The 23,371-nt window shown below is 42.0% G+C and overlaps 1 protein-coding gene across 2 annotated transcripts in view; it reads right to left on the bottom strand.

Moving 5' to 3' along the window:
* The window catches only part of Arhgef26 (Rho guanine nucleotide exchange factor 26), a 104,392-nt gene that overhangs the window by 61,270 nt on the left and 19,751 nt on the right, over positions 1-23,371 (bottom strand). For both annotated transcript variants that reach the window (XM_050147412.1, XM_050147411.1), the window contains exons 4-5: positions 18,299-18,355; positions 15,232-15,392 (exon numbers count right to left, since the gene is read on the bottom strand). In XM_050147412.1, the coding sequence (XP_050003369.1) occupies positions 15,232-15,392; positions 18,299-18,355 (218 nt within the window). The remainder of the gene's footprint in view (positions 1-15,231; positions 15,393-18,298; positions 18,356-23,371) is intronic.

The raw sequence follows: 23,371 nt of genomic DNA, 5'->3' as shown, positions 1-23,371 counted from the left end.
TAAAGCAATTTACAGAAATAGCAGTTGACATATTATCATCAAATGACTAAGACACGCTAGTGAAGAACTTCCATAGAAGCCAAAACGATTACAGAATCTATTTCAATTCTTCCAATGTAGAACCAAGTCTATTTATTAGCGACTCACTAGGCTTTTCCTTCTGCCTGGCAGGAATCTGTAAGCACACACTCTATGTCAGAAAAAAAAAAAAACAGACTCTTATGTACAACTTCTGGTTTCTGTTTCGTTATAAAGAAAAGCAACACCTTGTTCATGGGGAAGAATTATTACATCTATGTCAACCAATCTGTCCCACACGTGAAGGGTTTCCCATATTAACACAAATGAGAGCACCGACTCTTAAGATTTCACAAATGTTAAGAGTGTTATTTTTACCGTGAGCAAGAATTAATTACTGCAATTCCCATCACACTTTGACAGATGTATACTTACAAGATATTTGTCTTTCATTAGAAAGGCTTTGAAGTTTTTGCAGTTTTCAGTAATTGATGGCATTGTATGTAGTCTAATTAATTGGGGACATTTACAGTTCAGTTACAAATGGGGGTAAGTGAAAGAAAAAGTGTGCCTGGCCATTTCTTCATAATCTAATGTGGCCTGATGAACTGTTTATCAGTAGAAAAATCTTGTCAATGTATATTCACAATCTGAGCCAGAATAAACTATATCAGAAGCTAAGTCCAATTATTTATATCACTCTGGCAAAACTCCAAGGCAGCAACAGAATCAATTTTCAAGGGAGTGTGGCAAAGAGTCCATGAAACCTTGATGATAAATTTTCCCTAAATATGAAAAGACATTAATAGCACCTGGCTGAACGCACTATATTCTGATATGTAAACTATGCTATAATAACAATTTCTCAACTGTTAGTTTTGGCTGCAGGAGGCATGTGAAAATTGGTATGGACAAAGGCCTTGTTTAGCTGACTGATTCCCATGCACTAGCGAATTATCACAAGACCTGAAAAAGGCAGCTCTTTTTTCATCTCCCTTAACGTTAGTACATGAATGCCTAGACCCAAAGAAGCCAGGCATCATTGTCCTCAGGCAGCTACCCAGCACAGGTGGTGACACAGGGCCTGGAACCGGGCAGATCCATGGCACATCTAGGTACCAAGCTAAGCTGTTAGGACACCACCAGCAACATTCTAATTGTCAGTCTTTAGGATGTTGAAAGCAAGCTTTTACAAAGTAATTAAAGTCTCCAACAGTTCTGAATCACCTCACTACCACAGTATTGTTTCCTTTCTCATTACATCTAAACTAAGTTGTTTCTAGTTTGCCCACGGATATAATGAAAGAATACAAAGAAATAAAGCCAAGTAATACTAGCACGGAGCTGGACATTTGTGGTTTTATAATTATTGTGGGTTCTTAATAGCCATAGTACTTATGCTCCACAAAGTTGCTATGAACATTGAATGAGTGAAGGCTGAGCTAATTAAGCTGCGAGTGGAAACCTGAGTCAAGCTTCTGGAAGCCTCTAGTCACAGTATTTTCACCAAACAACCAATTTGTTTTAACGCATCTTATTATATACATATATATATATATAGGGAGACACAAATATTTGATTCTTTAATATAAACTAACCCCAATACAACTGGAACTATAATCACAATTATGTAAATATGGTAATTTCTTGGCATTCAACTTGTGCTAATAGCATTAAAAATGCAATTTAAGGGCCAGGCGGTAGTGGCACACACCTTTAATCCCAGCACTTGGGAGGCAGAGGCAGGCTGAACTCTGTGAGTTCGAGGCCAGCTTAGTCTACAGAGCTAGTTCCAGGACAGATAGGGCTGTTACACAGAGAAACTAACTCTGTCTCAAACAAACAAACAAACAAATGCAACTTAAAACATGATAAAATGTGCACATTTCCTTCAAAGGTGTTCCACAGCCATGTTGTGAAGGAATACTACACACTTAACAGCACTCCAGTCTGCTGATCTGAGACCATTTTAAGTAACAGAAATCACAATTGAAACATGAAGATGCAACAAATACGTCACCAGCTCACCAGAATGTCCCTAGTTAGGGATATGACAGCCGGTGGTTGGTTTTGATTATGAGTATGACTGGTCATTCGTGAGGTACGCCCTACGGTGTGGCTGTGAAAGTTCTTCTAGAGAAGATAGCCAGGAGAGGAGATTCACCCCGAACATAAACACAGCGCTCAATGAGCTGGGGTCAACTGAATCAAAAGAAAAAAAAAAGGAGAAAGCCAGGCAAGGGCCAGCATCAATCTCTTTCTGCTCTCTGGTCCACCCAGATGTGAGGCGCTTCAGCCATGTACTCCTGCAGCCATGAGAGTTACCACGTCTGCCCAATTGTGGTGGACGGTGCGTTCAAACCAGCGACAATGAAGCTGTCCTCGTAAGCTGTCTTTTGTCACAGCCACGGGAAATAGCTAGTACAGGCAGAGCGCCCTTGTTCAACTTCAGAAAAGCTGGAAATGGGTACGTGGAAGAAGTTAATTGCAAAGCAAGGTCAACATAAGAAGTCGGGGGTGCTGTGCGATTTGTTATGAGAACTAGACTCCCAGCGGTGGGGCTACCATTGTCAGACGCGTGCTCCTGCTGCACATGTGGCTGGCGGACTCTGCTGTTTATATTTCCAGTTGCGAAGGAGCTAACTGGGTATTTTAAAAATAAAGTGAAATCCTGACTTACAGAAATTTTAACAAAACTAAGCATTCCCTGAGGACATGATGTAAAAAGGAGATTTAGTGAGCATGCATAAACCAGATGCCTTCTCCTTAAATTGTATCAAGTGCCTATTACCAAACCCTGGAAATGTATAAACCCTCCAGAGACAGGGGAATACTCGAAAACTATGCATTCAAACTAGACATATGTTTAGTATTTCGAACTGTGGCATGACTCGGGTTTGGATTTTCTTTAAATTATATATATAATATATATTGCATATAATATATAATGCATATATGTAATATATATATATTGGTTTTTCCATCTATATGTGGATTTTCGAGACAGGGTTTCTCTGTGTAGCCCTGGCTGTCCTGGAACTCACTTTGTAGACCAGGCTGGCCTCAAACTCAGATCTGCCTACTTCTGTCTCCCGAGTGCTGGATCTAAATGCATGCACCACCATGGCCAGCTTAAATACCGTATCTTCATACTGAAAATAAATAATTAATTTATTTGCAGCACAGAAATGTTGGTGTCTTAAGTAAGCTATGTTCCACACGTCAGCTGTCCAATTTTAATGAAGGTATTTTTAAATATAAACAACTAACCTGTGATGAGTATGGAATTTCTAGACAGGTACCCTTTGAGGTCAATCTCATGAGGACCAAAGGCAGGAAGGGTAATTACGAGGTGAGGAGGGTCACTGGATGGTTTCCTGCACCAGGTGTAGCTCTAATCTGTTTCATACACGCTTATCTCACCAGGTCACAAGAATGGGCATTTTGTCTACTAAGTTTACTCTTCTATTTCCAGGGCCTGGACCCATAGTAGGCGCTCAACAGGCAATTCTTAAGAAAAAAAAAAAACCTCATAGCATAACTATGTTATGAAAGACAAAGAAATGATGCTTTAGAAAGTCCTATACTTACAGAAATGACTATTATCAATGTAGAGTACTCATTACACGTTCCTAAAGTGGGGCCAGTGAGAGGGCTCAGTGGTGAAGGCAAAGAGCCACCAACCACGCAGGTCTGATGACCTAAGCTCAGTCCTTCTGAAGTCACGTAAAGCTGGAGAGAGAACAGAGAACTGTTGTCCGTCCTCTGACATTCAGGTATGTACCGTGGCATTTATCCATCTCTCTGTCTCTGTCTGTCTGTCTGTCTGTCTGTCTGTCTCTCTCTCTCTCTCTCTCTCTCTCTCTCTCACACACACACACACACACACACAAATAATAAATAACTTTTTAATTTCCTAAAGAGAAGAGAAAGTGCCAGCATATTTGGAGAGTAGAAGGGAGGAAAGGATACTCACTGCTACTTTCTTTTAAAACTCTGGCTATGTGACAGACCAAAAGTTACCAGCATCGTGCCTAAACTCTGCCTGCGCATCTCTGGAAGCTACAACGAAAGCTGCTTTATTAGGGATTTATTTTTTCACTGCCTAATCCTCGATAGAATTTGATTTTTTCACTTATACAATTATCATTTTGAGTGATCGAAGGCAGAGTCTCTAAACCACGGTTCCTGGAGTGGTAAAATAGAGTAACTTCCTCCAGATGGGCAAATTCTGAGCACACGGCTAAGGAGGGAGATGCGGGCACCACAACTGGGTCGAAAGCAGTTCTGGATGGCGCCTATTTTCCTGAATTCGTATTTTGCCTACAAGTCAATGCCAGGCCTTTTAAAAGAAACCCGGTAACTAAAATTATCAAAATATTGTGTTGTATTTCCCTCGAAGAAGGGGCAAAGCCCTCTTTCTACCTGCTTTTTAGAACTTCGACATTCAATGCTCAGAAAATAATTTGCAGAGCTATCTCGTGTTAGGACAGTGGTTCTCAACCTGGAGGTTGCAACCCCTTCAGGGGTCGAACGATGCTTTCACAGGGGATAAATATCAGATACGCTGCGTATCAGATATTTTCATTACAATTCAAAGCAGTAGCAAAATCACAGTTATGAAGTAGTAACGAAATAATTTTATGTGACAACATGAGAAGGATCACACATTAGGAAGGGTGAGGATCATTGGGTTAGATTATTTGCTGTCATAAACTCATCCCTGCCAAGTTTTAAAAGCATTATAGTGACACGTACAGCTATACTGTTCAAGACATCTCCAAGGCTCTCACCACTTTCAGACCCTAATATGAGACACACATGAACCTCAGGTAAAGTCTGCCTGTGCTATCTCTGTGAGAACCACATAGCGCTAGAAAAATCTACAGCCAAGGGAAGGCAGGCACTGGCAGGAATTCTCCAGTGGGAGTTAGTGATAACAAGGCTTCAGCAAAACCCTAAAAGCCATGGTTTTGGGTCCCGAAGTTATTCTGATAAACATCAGCTCTCTCTGAGGGAGGGCTCACTCAGCAGCTGATAGGAAGAGGGGAAGTGACCCACTCAAGGATGAGACTGACAATCCTGGCTCCAATATGGGGAAAAGAAACATGATCAACAAAAGCCAGTCTTCAAAGCTGGGAATTAGTTAATGCCTTGAAAGCTGAAATAAAGCAGACAAAAGCAAGTGTTTCTCCACTATATATCCCTACAGAATACGGGAGGGGGGGGGTGATATTTCACTCAACAGCTTGTAAGGAGAAAAAGTTTTGAATCTTTTTTTTTTTCTTGCTTTTTTGATTTTTCGAGACAGGGTTTGTTTCTGTAGCCTTTGCTGTCCTAGAACTCACTCTGTAGTTCAGGCTGGCCTCGAACTCACAGAAATCCACCTGCCTCTGCCTCCCAAGTGCTGGGATCAAAGGCATGTGCCACCACCACCCGGCAAGAGTTTTGAATCTAAATAATAGCATTTTTTTTTCAAGAATAATTCATGACAAATAGAAATCACCTGGTCGAAAAACAATAGTAAGAGGGTCATGGCACTGCAAGCTAACTCCGTTCTGATCACAAATGGAGTTCTACAGACATAAACTAGATATTGGCCAGGAAAGCAAGAAAAGGTAAAGGGGGTGGCAATAACACAGCCGGGGCAATCGAACTCTTCCTTCAGAAAGAGAACGTTTTGGCGTTTTGTTTTGTTTGAGACAGGGTTTCTCTGTAGCTTTGGAGCCTGTCCTGCAACTCACTACGTAGACCAGTCTAGCCTTGAACTCACAAAGATCCACCTGCCTCTGCCTCCCAAGTGCTGGGATTAAAGGCGTGTGTGATCATTGCCCTGCAGAATGAGAACTTCTGAAAACCTTCCCCAAAGTATCAGTTGCTCCAGAGTTAAAGGCATACGGCTAACCTGTGACAGGGAGCTTAAAAAAAGCATTCCTCCTAAAAGACCTTTAACTTAATATTAGAGACATCTAAGAAAGTAATTTAGTGCCTTAATAACTTCTGATTTTGTTTTGTTTTGTTTTGTTTTTTTCAATGAAATGGAGTCAGGTAAAATTCACCTTGGGATATGGATAGTTGAGGACAATCTGGAAGGCGACTTGCACATATTCTTGTAGGGCTCCACATACTCACACAAGCGCAGACCTGTGTCTGTATAAGTAAATGTGCATCAAAATGGTGCACGAGACGCAAAGAATGAGAAGCAGGGCCCCTTCCACAGGCGAGCACAAACACTGCTATTGTGCCCTGGGCTGGTTCTCCAGATGGGTCTCCTCTGCAGAGAAGACATTCCAATGAACTCCCAATACAAAGGCAGCTTGCTAGCTACAAGGAGACCTTTGTCTGAGTCCCCCACAAGTGACAGGGTCAATCTCAGCCAATCTTGACATTTCCATGGAACCTTTCCACAAAGTTTTTTTGGAAGCCCAAGTCATTTCCCGAAACCCTTTAGAAATCCAAAGAAAACACTGTGAAGATAAAGGCTCCGTTAAGAAGCATACCTAACGCCATTCGCTAAATATATGAACCGCTCAGAATATTCTTCTTAGACACACAATGATTTAATCCAGATCCTGGGAAATCGTAGAGAGTGGTAATAATATGCCGGGTTGATAATTAAGATATTATTCATCTCTCTTCCTAGAATACAAAAAATGAATTTTTAACTTGTTAAGGGAAACTGTTATTTTCACAGCTTTTTACAGAGTTGAGGCCTTAAAAAAATTACAATAAAGCCTCACCACAGATTGCTCAATATTTACATTACCACTTAAGAGCTAAATAACCCGTTCGCTTTCAAACTTTTCTACAAATGTTTATTTTGGAAATATATTTCTCATACTGAATATCAGAAAATCATAAATCTGAGTTAAGTCTCCACTTTCCAAACATACAGTTTCCTTGTCTTCCTCAACTCACTGTCGAAGTGGTTGAAGGAATTTAACACAAGCTTTTGTATTAGATATCTTTTTCAGCTGGTGAGCTACGAACCGTCCGACACTTATACAGCCTATTTGCTTGTTTTCAGGTTACACGGCAGCCCTGCAATGGGGCAGCAGGAGGCAGAGTCAGAGACCGCTTATGGCAAAGACACTGGACAACTGCCCTTGCTTACAGCGGCAATAGGACATGTTAACGGGGTAATGAAAACAGCATGTCCCAGAGCACGCGGTGCCTTGGCTTGTAAGACCTACATATTGGAAGAGGTCAAAGCCATTCAGGTAGAAGAAAAAGCATTTACAATTCTCTATTGGAGGACGCATACCAAAAGGATGCAAATCATAGTCATTTTCCGTATGTGTGCATGTGTGTGTGTGCGCGTGTGTGCGTGTGTGTTTCCTAGAACCCTAAATTGAAATTTAGTTCTTCAGACTAAAATCTCTTTGGTTTTCCAAAAAGGGTTTCTCGGCGTAACCCTGGCTGTCCTAGAACTCGTTGCGCAGACCAGGCTGGCCTTGATCTTACAGATCCGCCTGCTTCTGCCTCCCGAGTGTGGGATTAGTGGTATACCACCACCACCTGGCTAGACTAAACTCTTACTGGCAACACGTGCGTGTTTTTGTTAGGTTGCCCAGGGTAAACACGTCTGAAGAAACAAGAGTCTCCCTTATTTTAACCAAAGTTAAGCAGTAGAGTCACGTAATTACTTCTGGCTCGATATCGTTACTTGGAAGTGGAAAACGATGGTACTCGATAGTGTCCTAAAAGGATCCAGACGAAACGGCCAGTGTTAGAACATGGAAAATCCACACCACGATGCTTATAATGAGCACACAACAGCTAGAAGCAAACAACCAGGACGCTCACAACTGCCGGCCTTCGCAACTTCATTCATCAACCACCCCCCTTGTGCGTAAACCAAGGGCTAGATTTAACTTGGCTAGATCTTCAAGTTTACATTAAGATCTTTCCCATTGCCAAAAAAGAAAAAGGAAAAAAAATAAACTGGGTGGTCTTGCTTGTTTTACTCACGACTGGCGGGAGTCAAAGGGAAAAAAAAAATGCATGAACTGGTTCAAAATCCACAGCTGCAAATGGAAGGCAGATGAAATACTGCAACTAAACCTCAGCCATTGTTTCTTTTTCCAGAGATTTCTACTCTAGTTTAAGGTTGGTCACAGTGAAACACAGTTGCTAACAGTGTAGTGGGCTCCAACTGGGATCTTCATCTGAACTTAAATCTCTGTGTGACAACTCAGAACTCATGGGCTTGTGCAGTCAATGCATAAGGGTGAAGGGGGGTGTACAGTCCCCAAGTGCCTGCACGAAGGTAATCGTATCGGAATAGCCTGGCTGGCAGTCGTAGCCTGCCAGGGCCTTTGCCAAACACTGGTGTGAAGACCTTACCATTTACACGAAAAACACAAGGTATTAGTTGCCAACTAAGTCCTAGCTAACATATTCTGTACGATGACAGTAGCCTCCGTTTGCTTTGGCTCTGACGTCGGTCAATGTCAAAATAAAGCAGACAGTTAAAAGGGATTGATGATATGCTGTGGCCATAACCACGGCCACAGGTCCACAGCCCTGCTGCTGTGATGAAACACTGACAGGGCCAGCTGGGGAAAGGAACTTTCCCAAGGGTTGATTGGCTTACACATCCACATCACAATCCATCCCAGAGGGAAATCTCAGGGCAGGGATCTCTGGACAGGAGCTGAAGCAGAAGCCATGAAGGAAAGCTGTTTCCTGATTCAGACTGCTTTCTTATACAACCCTGATCCAGGGTGGCCCTGGTGTAGGGATAAGCCCTCCCCTTGGGGGCGGGCTGCCCTCTGGCGTATGTTTACTAATATAATGCGCGGGCAGAGGCTGCGCGGGCCCTTCCGCTTGCTCTCCTGTTTCCGCTGGCTACCCCGCTGGAACCTTGGTTTTGTGAGTCTGTTTTGTTATTAAATTTGTTTAAATATCAATTATTGGTGATTTATTGATCCGACCGCTGCACCCTGGACCACAGGGAGACGAACCATCCCATATAGATTATGACTCCAAGAAAATGTCCCACAGATATGCTCCTAGGCCAATCTGATGGAGGCAGTTCCTCAGCTGAGGTTCTCTCTTCTAGATGATTCTAGTTTAGCCTCCTCTTGTTCTTGACTAAGGTTGGCAGAGACAATTAAATAGAATTTTTTTTGAAAGTGGGAAAAGCAAAATCCAGACATGTTTCATAAACCTCCATGGGTAAGGATGCTTGCGTCCAAGACTGACGACCTGAGCTCCATCCCTTGAGCCCAGAGAATGGAAGGAGAGAACAAACTCCCACAAATTGTCTTCTGTCTCCATTCACAGGCTGTGGCATGCACACCTACACATGTACAAACACATGCTCTCACCCTCCTAAATAAATGCCTGAGAGTATTTAAAATATCTGAAAAGAAATTGTTATATGATGGCTTACATGGTGTCGTCCTAAAGACTTTGCATGTAGTTTTTTTTTATCATCAAAACATTTCAGAGAAGGTTAAGAGTACTTTACTTTTTTTTTTTTTTAGAAAGAGGGGGAAAATACCCTAAGATTTAGAATCAGTAATCCCTTGCCTAATATTTTCCTAAAATGAATGTATCTTTGAAGTTTGAGGGTTACGTGTAGAAACCATAATTTTCAATGTGTTGTTTCTTGTAAATGCTGGTAATAGTAATAACATATTAGAACATAAATACTATCGATGAAGTTTTTAGAATGGTTCAAATAACAAGGGCCGAGGGTCCACGGGTACCCGCCTAGGGGTGCTCTGGAAGAAGAGTGGGAATAAAATGTTCCAAGTGTCCACTGTTGCAAGATCCTAAGTCCACAGCTGGGCCTACATCATCTGCCCCAGGGTTCACTTATTTTTCCTTGTCTATGAGGTCCAGAAGAGCATCATCTAGATATCACACAGATATGCCGAATCAAAGACGGGTCCAAAGTCTGACTGCTTCTTAGTCTTTCACAGGGTTGAGTCATTGATACCTTCACCTCAACATCACCTATTTCTGTCCTTTTCACAGCAAAGCATATTAAATAAATGTAAGCAGAGTATGATTCTGGCTATTCTTTTGGCTTCCTTTACTGTCAATTTCAATTTAAACTTTTGACCTGAAATAGTTACTGAGTATCCAGCTTGGGTTTTCTAGGCCCCAAAATACCACTGCCGGCACCCATCCCAGTGAGTTTGCTATTTGATGGCCCACATCGACTTCTCGGGGACTTCAGAATGAGTTCGTGTTTCCAGCTCCCCACATCACCCCAGCAGCATCTGCTCCTCATCTTTACAAACCCTCAGCTCGTCCACCTGTTTCTGCCTTCTTAGCTTGAAGAACTACATCCATGAAAACATCAGTAGCCCTCATTATTGCTTGAGATGACTGCCTATTTCTTCTCTTGTCACCTCCCACATCTTTGTGTGAGAGATTTGCAGAGAATTTCAGATAAATTCCTGGGACATTTGTCTCCAGGTGGAGAAAAGGCCCATAAAGGTCACAGAGAATGGCTTCTATGTTTGTCTGTGAAGTGTTCGCTGAAGAAATTGGCTTTAGAAAATAAAATAAAAAAAAAAACCCACACACTTTTATCTGTTTAATAAAGGCAAGAAGAGCAATGGGTTTCTTTTCCAAAGATTCTATGGCAAATTATATTATATGTTGAGTAAAGAAAGAACATTTGCTAGCAAGAAACTCCAGAACAGCCATCACTTCAGGGCAAAAGCTGAACCAGGGCTCTCGATCTAAGGAGTTCTGTATTCTCTGGCCCAGTTACATTTCATATGCTTTTCTTTTAGAAGTTGGCTGTATGAATCAGATAAAAGGGGAAACACTAACTCTAATGCCATTAAAGACTTCGGGAGGTTTACTGCCATTTGGTTAATGCACTAAAGCTTAGAATTTTAATACCAAATAGAAAACATATTTCTGAATACACATTGCTGTGCCAGTATTTGAACAAAATGCCATTTTGGGTACTATTAGGCAATTTCATAAGACGTGTGTAGTTACAATAATATTTAATGCTCCTTGATATCTTAATTTTAATTAACTTGATTTAAATGGATAAGCAAATCAGGTAAGGGCTGTTTAGTGTGTTTACTGTTGTCATAGTTTATTCCCTAAACAAAGCGGGAACTGGAAGAGTTGGGATTTGCCGCTCATCATACGCCAGGAACAAAAATCACCTCCCCAGAATACAAAAGCACATTGAAGGACAGTCTGCAGAAGACAGGAATAGTTTCTGCTTCAAATGGCTTTCCAACAAAATCATTTATTTCCATTTTCTTTTCTTTTCTTTTAGTGGGAAAAAAAGAAGTAGCTTTTTCCACTTGGAAAACTCTGGTACTACCTATTTACATGTTGAGTAAAGAAAGAACATTTGCTAGCAAGGAACTCCAGAATAATAGCACGCAGCACGGTTGGTATGACATGATATTGAAAATGAAAGCACAGAATTGGAGGTAAAAATATATTGCATAGAACAAAGAACCATCTAATTTTCATTTTGCAGAAAACTTCCTAACACAATTGGCCCTTGTTTAGCCCGTAGTTTCTGACCACAAGTGGGTGACTAATACTTTGCAGCAAATGAGTGATTTCCTTTAATGACAGTATCCAAGCTTCAATAGGGAAATAGTTCAAGTTCATAAATAATTAGAATTGGATATATTCTACTGCAAATTGACATAAAGCAATAACACTGACTATTAATACAGCAACATTATATGCACATTATTAGTAAATGGACACCCAAGCAAGAATTAAAGGGAACCACTTAAACAAGCAAAACACATGCCAGGTGTGGTACCTGCTTATGAAACAAATTTATCTGTTTTTAAATGGAAGAATATAGCAAATGCTTCTATTTTCATAATCAGGCTTTTAGAACGTAATTGATCCTTAAAGGAGAAAAAGACTACGAGTAGGTTATCTCATGAACTTGAAACACAGTCAAGATGTTCACCCAGTTAAGTTGTAAGTAAAATTGGGAGTCAAAGGTCGTCCACAGGCTGGCCCAGAACCATCCCGGTACCACAACTTTCCAGACTTTTCTCTAGTCATTCTATGAAAACGGAATGGCATTCCTTTCTTGGAGAAAACATATACAGAGTCAGTAGGAGGCTAGCTTTCCCTCTATAGAGACTTCTAACCCTGAGTTAGTTAGACAGCAGACAGTTGCCAGGCCAAAGCACCAAAAGAGAGGCTATCTATCAGGAGACAAATTGTCTAGGACCAGAGGATCAAAGGTCAGAACCCACTGTGTAGTTCTTATACTACCTAGCCACTTAGGCTCCTCAAATGTTTCTGGACCAAAATGATGCTACTTATCTTCTCTTTTCCCAGCTATAAATTTATCCAGGACTATTATCAACTGTACCCAAACCTCATCTACTAATGTCAAGTCACAGCATTACCCCAAAAAATACATTTCCTTGGAGGTATCTGGTTTTATCATCACCACTTTAAAAACACTGTTGTAAGATTGATACGTTGTTTAGACCCATAGTGACAGGAGCCCCCTTTGTGACTCAATTCTGTCCTTCCTTCTTCCTTCCTTCCTTCCTTCCTTCCTTCCTTCCTTCCTTCCTTCCTTCCTTCCTTCCTCCCTTCTTCCCTCCCTCCTTCCCTCCCTCCCTCCATCCCTCCCCCCCTCTTTCTTTCTTCTTTTGTTTCTTTGGGACAGACTCTCACTATGTAGTTCTGGCTGTCTTGGAAATCACTCACTATGTAGACCAGGCTGGCCTCAAACCGAACACACAAGAGATCTTCCTGCCTCTGCATCCTGACTACTGGGACTGAGGCTTGGCTCACCAGGCCCAGACAGGTTTTCTTCTTTCAATTAGACACCTTCTCTGTATGTGCCACATTCCCACGTTTAATAGGTCCCATATAGGAGTCTTTATCTCCTTCATTAAGTGTCAACTGCATACACAGAACCTCCATCCATAGTCAGCCAGGCCGAAAACTAGAAAGCCAATGAAACTTTCCTCATTCTACCAAGTCCTCGAGGATTCACAATCTAAACATCTTCTGAGTTCTTCTTCCTTGTCTGTGTTTACCAGTTGACTATGCTACTGAAACCACCTCAAATCTCTCACCACCGGTTGTTTGTCTCTACAATAGATTCGACACTGTTCTTTCCAACACCAACACTTAGCCCCCTATCCAATCGCTAAGTGTGAAATTCCTCAGCAAACAGAAGAAACCCAGCCCTGTGAACCTTGCCATCCACCAACCCTCTTCCTCTCCTTTGACCTCACCATGGCCCATGACCTCTAGTGTGACCCAAACATTCTTGTTTCCAGAGATGTGTTAGGCTTCTGGGTCTCTCCGCACACATGCTAGGGTTGTTCTACCAGCCACCGCTAACTCTTCAATACCAGCATCCACAAGGCAGACACTGGCTAAACGGTGGTGTAGCCCTTAGCATAGCAGAGGCTCTATAAAGGCACTCTGTATAAAAGGCTCTCTAAGGGTGACTGAAATGAGTGATTTGTCACATAGAAGGGACACACTACTGACAGGTGCCTATCGATATACTTGAAATCAGCATGGTCTTTATTCTTGTGCCCATTCATGTGCAAATAATGCTGTCTCACATGGAAGGGCCCCTTGGTGTTTAAACAGCAAACAGAGGAGCCTGAGGTACCACCAAGGGTACCAGATGTCAACCTGGATGTCAACAGTGTTCTGACCTCAATCTACACTAAATATGCTATCACCAACAGCTACCTCTTTCATTCCATAATAGAACAGTCACGCCTACAAGCCTGGCTTTGCTGCAGCCACAGTGCTCTGCTCCATTGGCACTGTCTGTTGTCCGTAAGAAACATTTATCTGTGGTCTTGCATTTTCTAACACTGGAGAGTCTTCCATGAGTGCCATGTTTAAGATCTTAAGAGTCACTCCTGATGTTCCTCAAGTGGATGCCCGGCAAGTCTTTTAAGCACATTCCGTTTTGAAAAGGCTATCTATGAAATGGCATTGCAAATTTAATCAAATAAATGCTCATCACTAGAATTATTGTAATATAAATGCAGAGTTATCAAGTAGAAGGGGCTCAGTTGAAATATAATAACAGGTCACACAACATGGGCAGCTCTCCAAATCAGAGTGCCGCATTGCCAGGGAAACCAAGAAGAAGTATGATCAATAAGGGTCCTTCTGGTTTTAGTTTTGTAATAAAAAAAAACTGAGAAGTTCTACACTTAGTTCTTTTGTTCAATGTTTTATTTTAAATTTATCTATTTTGTGTGTATGAGTGTTTTGCCTGCATGTGTACAGGGAAGCCAGTTGATGGCATTAGATCCACTTTTAGGTATCTAAAAAGGAGAAACTTTAAATTACAGACTTGTTACGGTTTCTAAAATTTAAATGAAAGGGTTACGGGGAAGAATGGTTTCCCACAGAGTGTTACCATTTAAATAAAATGAGAAAAAGTATAAATAAATCTTAATGTACTTTGAGGATACATAAGAAAGAAATGTTTGCTCTATCTGCTTTTCAGGCAGCCAACAAGCAGTATATGAAGGGAATTCTTACCATATAACCCTTTGTGACATCAGCATTTTAAAATAAATGAACCTATTACATACAGACCTCTACACACATAAAAAAATAGGAGAGCATCATAAACCAAAGTGTAGTAATATAAGAAAATATTTTTCATTATCAAACACTGACACACATCAAATATCCATCAAATATCATATGCGTATATCTAGAAATATTTAAGTGGAAAAAGCAAAACTGGTAAAAATGTTAAATTTAAGTTTTGAATGTATGAAAATATATTACACAAATGTGACTTCTCATGGCATAACTCAAAGTGAAATAATTAAAAACAATAAAAACACTGTTACAGGCTACCCAACTATTTCATACAGAAGATGAAAGCCTGAAGACTCTCTCTCTTCTTACTAAAATAGACAAGTGACACAGCCTAGCCCAGATAGGGCTCCTTCTCCTGTAAATGGAAGAAAGAAAGGAACAGATGCAGGGAAGGAGAAGGGCTGGAGAGGCCTGGGCTAGCTCCCTGCTGAGACAAGGAGCAGGCACAGATGCTCAAGATCTAAATCACCAGCTCCAAGCCCATCCTAAAACTGACTTCATGGGGTGAAGACACGGGCCAGCTGAGTGGAGAGAGACTTCCTAACCCCAGCAGCTCCTCAGTCAGAGGACACAAGGATCCCTCCGGTCTGTCATAAGTGCTGTGGCAGACTGGCCCCAGGCAAACTGAAGAGCGCTTACTTTTTGCTGGCCTCGCAGACGTCTGTGATGTTGGAGAAGAGGTGGTGCCTCTCTGTTTTCGTCATTGTATCGCTCAGCTCTTTAGATTCTTTAAACATCCGAATCAAGATCTCCAGGCTGAGTAAGTAGGAGTGCTCAGAGGATATGACTTCAAAGATGGCCTGGCAACGTGAAAAAAATAAACACTTTCTTAACGATTGTTAACTGAAGAATTCCATACAGCGCTCACTGTTCTCTATAGGAATGACATGGGAAACACATCATCCTCAGAGAAGACATGTGTACCCAAACTGAAGACTGGTCACTGCCTCGCCATAGGAAAAGCTAAAGAGCCAGGATGACTTTCCATGGCATCCTGAGGTCATGCCTTTGCCACAGGGTACAATCTATGGAAGGAAGTAGGGCATGCCATAAAATCTCACTGTGACACTAATTAACCCTTGGGGTCACCTCCTCTAGCCCTGCTTTCAAAGCGCACTGCTTGAGAGACAATAAGAATTTATGATCACCATCTCACGAGAAGTCCCCTGCTCCCTTCTAGTATTTGTTCCTTCTCTCTGTGTTCTAACACGACTAATTGGCAGTTCACAGCAGCAAAAACCGTGCGGCATGACCGCACCTTCCCTTGGAAGGTTCTTAGCAGCCACAGGAATTCCTTTATATAACTCATACAATTGAAAGTAATTCCATCTGCTCAACAAGCCACCCACTCTACTCTCATCCGTGTCTCAAGAAGGAACAAAGCACCCTCGGCAGAGACCCTTGGTGACAAACACGGACGCTTCTGATAACTATGAATGATGTAATCCCAGGCCACAGCCACAGAGACACCAACACCCCGTGTAAAGAAATCATCTACCTCTTCCACAAAGTCGGACTTAGATTCTCTACGAACCAGAATGCTAGGAGCATTTCTCAGTGTGGGGCGGGGGCGATGTAAACATTCTTACAGGCCTGGGTACCTGATCTCCTTCAAGACCCTGCACAGAGGATGAAGGCTGGATGGGAGGACAGACACAGGCAGGTAGATTCCCAGCTGCTCATGGCTGGGCTGGGCTACATCTTGTATATCAAGTTAGCAGAGCTAACTTGTTCAGGACTAACAGTGTTCACTGCCTCTTTTATTTATTTCTTAAATATTTATTTATTTTTTAAATGTAAGGTTTTGGAGGCCTTCACCTTGAAGATTCTGGTCTGGCCTCAGCTAAGCTCCAACCAGTTACCTGACATACCTATTTAAAAAATAAAGAGTAAAACCAGTAAAAGTTAGGCTGCAACTGGTACAAGTAAGTCCATGCCATCAACACAGCTGTCCCTAAGAAATAGAAAACAAACTCAAGAAAACTCTCCATTACTGAGCAAAAAGAATAGGTAACAGGTGGCTGATGGATTTTGTGCCTTGGAATGACTTCCGATATTTTCACCAGCAAAGGCTTCTGCAATCACACCCAAAATGCAAAGACAGACAAAAGACACATTGGACTAGGCAGAAGAGATCACAGGCAAAGGGAAGGAAGGAAAAATTTAAGATAGCAATGGCTGACTACATCACTAAAGAGACATTCAGTACCAAAGAGCAATGAAGGGAATGCCCGAGGAAGAAAAAGGAGTTAGACCACGAGACTTAAGCTACCATGATATTTGTATGAGAAACCTCAATAAAGATTTTTAGAATTACAATAGAAATAGTCAAAATCCAATCTAAAAGATAGATTGTTTTAATAGACTTAAGACTATGGAGAAATTCTTGAATTTGTCAATGAAGAGAAAGAAATATCATTTATTCCATGAGGTACGATTAATAAAAACTCAGACAGATATTCGGGTTCAACCTGAAGACCAGAAAAGCAAAGCAGCCAGCCACTGACCCTGACTTCGACCTCAGTCAGAAATGGTGATTTTGCCTCCAGGACTCTCAGAATTGGACTGAGCCTGAGAGCTGTCTCCTCCCATTTTATAATAATCTCTAGGGCTGGGATTAAAGGCGTGCACCGCCTGGTCTCAATGGCAAACTAGTGTGGCTACTGGGATTAAAGGTGTGTGTCACCACTACCTGGTCTGTAAGATTGACCAGTGGGGCTGTTTTACTCTCTGATCTTCAGACAAGCTTTATTTATTAAAATACAAATGAAATATCACCACAATTCTATAATAAGCAGATTAACAAAAGCTCTAGCCTCTGTTAACCTTTAGTAAAACTGAGGTAGGCGCCGGGCAGTAGTGGTGCACACCTTTAATCCCAGCACTTGGGAGGCAGAGGCAGGCAGAACTCTGTGAGTTCGAGGCCAGCCTGGTCTACAAGAGCTATTTCCAGGCCAGGCTCCAAAGCTACAGAGAAACCCTGTCTCAAACAACAACAACAACAAAAACCTGGGATAGGCATTCAGAGAATGGAGTACCACATGGAGGCTTAAACAATGATCAGAAGGAATACGTAGCATCACAGACAAACCCCTAAATATGCTGAGTGCAAAAAGTGAACAGGCTAACATTTAACGCATAAAACAATCCTGTCTTGAAAAAAGAAAACACAAAACAAAGCAAAACACCAACAACAACAAGGAACCAAATTTTTAAACTGTATTGGTTTAAATTTCAAGTTATAAAGTCCTATTATCCGACTTTTCATTATGGAGTCTTCATTTTTTGGTTCACTTGCTAACGTACAGAACATTTGCGAAGGCAGTCCATAAGTCTTGTATCCTTTCCCCAGTTACCGCATGCAGTGTGCCCTACACCATCAGGGTATACTGTGTAGCGACTAACAAAGTACTAGATTCTGAGTTTGGCTTTTCCAAGTCCAGGATCAACCATCTGTAGTTCACCATATTTCTTCCAGGGGCTTCGTTGTTTAAATGCAAATGATGTTAAGACACTTAACACTACTTTCTCTGTTCTGGGGGCTGAGGCGTGTGACACTTTATTAAAGGTTTTTAAGCTTATGATGAACACCTGCTCTCTTCGTAGAAGGAAAGCAAACATGTTTCCAAACACGGACCAAGCACACAGAGTAGATGCAGAAGAAGGTATGTGTGTCGCCCCGCATCACTCAGAGCCGAGAACATACCTCTTGTCTCTTTCTTTCCTCCTGGCTCACTGCATGAGATAACCCATTTCTCTTCACCTAGAAGAGGAGGCAAAGGAGAGTTTATTGCACTGGCTTCAAATGAATGAAAAGAAATTATATCCAATGTGGAATTATAGAAGTTCAATGTAAACACACACACACACACAAGCGTGTGCTACAATGCCATCAGTTCAGGTCTTTGCTTTTGCCTCAAGTTGTGCCTATTTCCAGAATATCCAGTTACCTCCAAGTCATAAAGGAATCAAAAATCAAAGGAAATGATTGACGGCTCTGAGCGTTAATGGTCCAAGTTTTCACCCAGAACTCATTCCGTCACTTAACCACTGTCTGCATTCTTTACAGAGCTCCAGTCCAGAAACAGCTCCTCCCACAACTGTGCCCAGCACCAGAGGTCTCAGCAGTTTCAACCTGATGAGCAAAGATGTCAATGTGCGTGCTCTGTGAGAAGCAGCAGTGTCTCCAGTCCGCATGAACATGAGCAGTGTCCTGGCTATAACGCTGTTGTGCCATCGTTTGAGTGGCTGAAAGCCTCATCTCAACTTCCACCCTGTGTGACTGCTGTAGCTCCCATCAAAACTCAGTTTCTAAACCCAAGAACAAAGGAGGCCCACAAACTCCAAGAAGCAGGGTTCTGGTTTTCTGCTAGCATTCCTGACACTTCTGTTGGCACAGGAAAGATATTCCTGATTTTCAGTCCCGGACTCACTTAACAGAAGGTCGTCGTGAAGTGGAACAGGCATCCCTGAGCATGACGGACAGAGCTGTAAGAGAGGAGCCTGAGCTTCTTCGAGGGGGAGAAATCTACAGCAAGGAAGCGGGACTGTCTTTAGACCTTGGGTTGTCTTACTTTCCCCAAACAGTAAGGGCTGATTCTCTAGGCTCATTATGAAACTGACACCTAACATTTTTCATCATAAGCTTAAAAACCTAAAAGAACATGTCTGATATTTGTTACATCTTCAAAATTTCAAATGCACCCAAAGAAACAAGAAAATTGTAGTCATTTGCTATCCTCTATCTTCCATGTAAACAAATTTCCTCAGCAGCTGGACAGTTCACATTGTTCTCTTCTAAACACCACAGTCTCATGTCAATTTCCCACGAAAATTTCATAATGTAATCTAAAAATCGAAGTGCCCGGGTCCCCTTATTAACCATCGTTAGAGAACTTTGAAATCAGAGATATTTTTCAAGTTTAATTTTCTAAAATTCCCTATAGTCCCTAGCAATCCCTCTAGTGAGTCCCAAGTATAAAGAAATTCTCCTGAAAAGTGTAATCCCCACAGATGTCATGAACAACCTACAATCAAGGCCTCACAATTACTAACAATTGAGGGGAAGTTGTTTTTTTGTTTTTGTTTTTGTTTTTCAAGACAGTATCTCACTATGTAGCTCTGGCTGTCTTGGAACTTACTATGGAGACCAGGCTGGCCTCAAACTCACGAAAATCCATCTGCCTCTGCCTCCTGAGTGCTAAGATTAAAGGAGTGTACCACTATATCCGACAATGACTGACAATTTTAATTCATTAAACAGAAAAAGTAAAATATTTTTTTTGCGAAGATAACTCTCATTCAGAGGGAGATTCACGATGCCTTTAACAAAGAAGATTCCATTAAAACCAATATTTCGAACTTACTCTGTCATCGGGGTCCTAGTTTCACACCTCAGGACAAAAATGCCATGGAAAGATTTGAGATGGGTAAGAGAACCTCTGTATATAAAAAGGGTAAGAAAGTAACTCTGAAAGGGATGTGGGGATGAGGCTCTGTCATACGTACTATAAGAAAAATACTCAGGAGCTGAGGGTCTAGAAGATGACATCTTTAAAGCATTCCTGGCCATCATCACGAGCTTTTCAATGGTCGCAAGGGTGGGACACATACCATCATGAAGGCCAGGGGAGCATAATTGTCCCTCTACAGCACTGCTGTGGAAACTGCAGACATTCTGTTGTCCTCAGTTTGCTTTTGATAACATTTGAGCAGGAGAATAGAGAGTGATCCTAAATCAATAGCAAAAATCAATAATCATTCAAAACTTTTATTACATGCTGGGAACTGTGTTGAGCATTTAATGTATTTTCCCATTGGATTCTCATTAAAAAAAAAAATTCTGGGAAATGAATGGTGTTCACAGATGGTGGCAGCTGAGGCTTAAGATCCAAAAGAACACGGCTACCAGGAGGAAGGCCAAGACTGGGTCTACGTCCGTCCAACTGCAACCTTTGATGATTTATAGTAAGCCTCTGCTCTCTATGAAAGGCGCCCCGTTTTCAGGGCGGGGCTATCGTCACCAAGACTCCTTTACGTGCCAGCTCTGCAACACAGTTTCCATGTGTTTTTTGGACCATGCCCATGGTGGAACGTTCTTATCTTTACCCACCATCGTGACCTGAGGTCAACCTGCCGGCAAGAACTTATGGATAAAAAAAAAAGCTTCCGTGTGTGTTTTAATAAGGCAGGAGACCAGCCAGAAGAATGAAGCCCTTCAGAGCTCCATTTGGTGAGCCTGGGCAGGAACCTCACAGGATTTCCTGCCTGACAAAATCCTGGCGGACGGAGGTGCCGGAAGGCACAGGGCCCATCAATCCCTGCAGGTGAGGTCACCAGCAAGCCTTTCCCCCCACTGCTGGCTCCTCTCTCCCTCCAAGTGGACTTTAGATCTCAAATTCTGCTGGGGAGGAAAATTAAATACCCTGCTAAGAGACCCACAGAGATGGCAGCTGGTATTTCGGGGAGACGAAGAGTTACTCCATCCTCTCCAGGGGAGAGAACAGCCAACACAGTCACCCTCCTCAGGAGGAAAAGTAAGTATTTTGAAGAGGTTGAACGATCAGTGCAAAGAATTACCACTCCTCTGTAATATTAATGCAATGAACGAGAAAATATTCCTTTTGCCAAGTCATGCATTAAAAACCAGCAACGTCCCAGACAAACGGAGTGCCAAACAAAGGCTCCAGGAAGTGGTTCTTGAATTATGATTAAGGAAACTGAATCGGAGCACATCCGGGGAGGCTGAAAGTTCATTCTGGTGAGATATGACGAAGTCGCCCCTTGTACCACTCACTCACACCATGGACAGGATGCCAGAAGAATCCTTTTGTCTACCTGCGGGCACTTCCACATTCAACTCTAAATTTAGCAGCAGCTAAGGTGTCCGGCAGTCATCTGGAAGCGCAAGGTCGTGAGCAGGGCAGACAAGCTGAGAAAAAGGAGGGGTGTGGAGAGAAGACCAAGGAGAGAGTGATCTGTCTGCAGAGCCACCCGGAAAGAGTGGCAGAAGCCAGAGAAGACTGAAGGCGAGGAGAGCACAGAAGCATAGCGCACGAGGGATGGCAGAAAGAGAAGGAGGTGTAGCACAACGGAAAGGGAAAAAAAAAAAAAGAATGTATACAGAAGGTCCTTTTAAAGTAGATATTCAAAGTCAGAAACAGTGATCTTGTTGGTAAACTGATGCCAAAATGACCAGAAGGACCAGGGCCTTTTTTCTCTTTCTTTTTTAATTTTAGAACAATAAAAGAGGCAGTTTTAAATGATTCATACTTTCTGAAGTTTGCAAGCTTTTGCTCAGAGAAACTAAGGATCAAGTTTACTCCATGTCTGCATGTGTGTTCCTTGTTTTGATGTATGGAAAAGGAAAACGACATAGTAGCTACCGACACATATGAATCCCAATTTGCATCTGAAGTCAAAGGACCTAAAGTGTTCAGCATTCTTTTTATTCCTATTTTTTAATCGCTTTTTTTTTTCAACATGAGTATCACAGTGCCCACTTTATTGACTTTATTGGTACTACTGCTGGAGAATGTGGTTTAGCCCTGGGGTAGTTTCTTCTTTCTTGCTTCCATAAGCCAAACATTCACACTCCCTGGATGCTGAACAATTCCCAGTCCACTCCAGAGCCTCCTGGTAAGACTCACGCATGGCTTCCTCGTATACATCATATCTGAAGCCCCAGCTGGGTACAAATGGAAGCACACAGACGGCCAAAGTAACTGCATGTGAACTTTGTTGCTTAATTAGATTGACTTATCGTTAATAAATAGAATTTTCAAAGTGTCTTCATGAAACCTTAAGAACTAAAGTCAGTAGGTCTAATTTTTGCAATCGTAAATTATGTATTTGCTGTTGTAATCGGAAATTCTTCTCCTTTGGTCTTTGCGATCTATATATTTTGAATATCTGAATGATAAGTTAACAATTTGCTTAACTTAATAAAGAGCACTTACTTGGACATGGAACTCTCTAGTTCCCCCCTGAAACAGAGTTTACCAAATCTCTAAAAGGTAAATACCTCAAAGGAAACACCCAGATGTTAATTCCTGCCTATTTCCTCCATGAAGTCTGAAGTTGGGTCTTCCTCTAAATTCACATTCTGAAACCCTATTCCCCCAAGTCGATGATATCAGCTGGTAGAGTCTCCTAAAAGGTGATAAGATCATTCAGGTGGGGCCCTCATAACTGGGACTAGCGCCTTTAAAAACAGGCCAGAGGGAGACAGACCCCTTACCTCTGACACCCAGCAAAGGTGCCCCAAACAGGAACTGAGTCAGAAAGCAGCCCCTCATCAAATCTCAAATCTGCCTTGAACTGAACTTCTCAGCCTTCAGACCCATAAGGAATACACTTCTGTTTGTGCTATCTTGTCATAGCAGCCTGGACTACTGCACTCTGCAAGTCCAAGAGCCTCAGACAAATGTCACAGGGAAGGAAGATAGGCTTCTCCATCCGGTACACTTCTGCAGTACTTCTGCAGTCGGTACAGAACACTAAGAATCTTCACACTGCAGAGAGCTGTCCGGAAATCCATAGGCTTTATTATTTTATAACCCGGGACAGAATTATCAGTCACAATCTCTAAGAAAATCCCTGAACACTGAACCTGCCCGCGATCCTCTCTGTGCAGAGCTGAGACCAAGAGCACCAGTACTTAGCTCAGTAGACCAACATTTCCTGTAGTGCAAAGACATGTTCTTGCTCCCCTGTGATGTAAGGCTCTTTCTGGATAAGATGGATGCCTGTATTGCTTCTATTTCTCCACCACTCAGGG

The sequence above is a fragment of the Alexandromys fortis genome, unplaced genomic scaffold (genome assembly GCF_014885135.2).
Source record: "Alexandromys fortis isolate MF-2015 unplaced genomic scaffold, M_Fortis_MF-2015_v1.1 scaffold_53, whole genome shotgun sequence".
NCBI lineage: Eukaryota > Metazoa > Chordata > Mammalia > Rodentia > Cricetidae > Alexandromys > Alexandromys fortis.
This window is presented reverse-complemented; position numbering and strand designations above follow the sequence as displayed.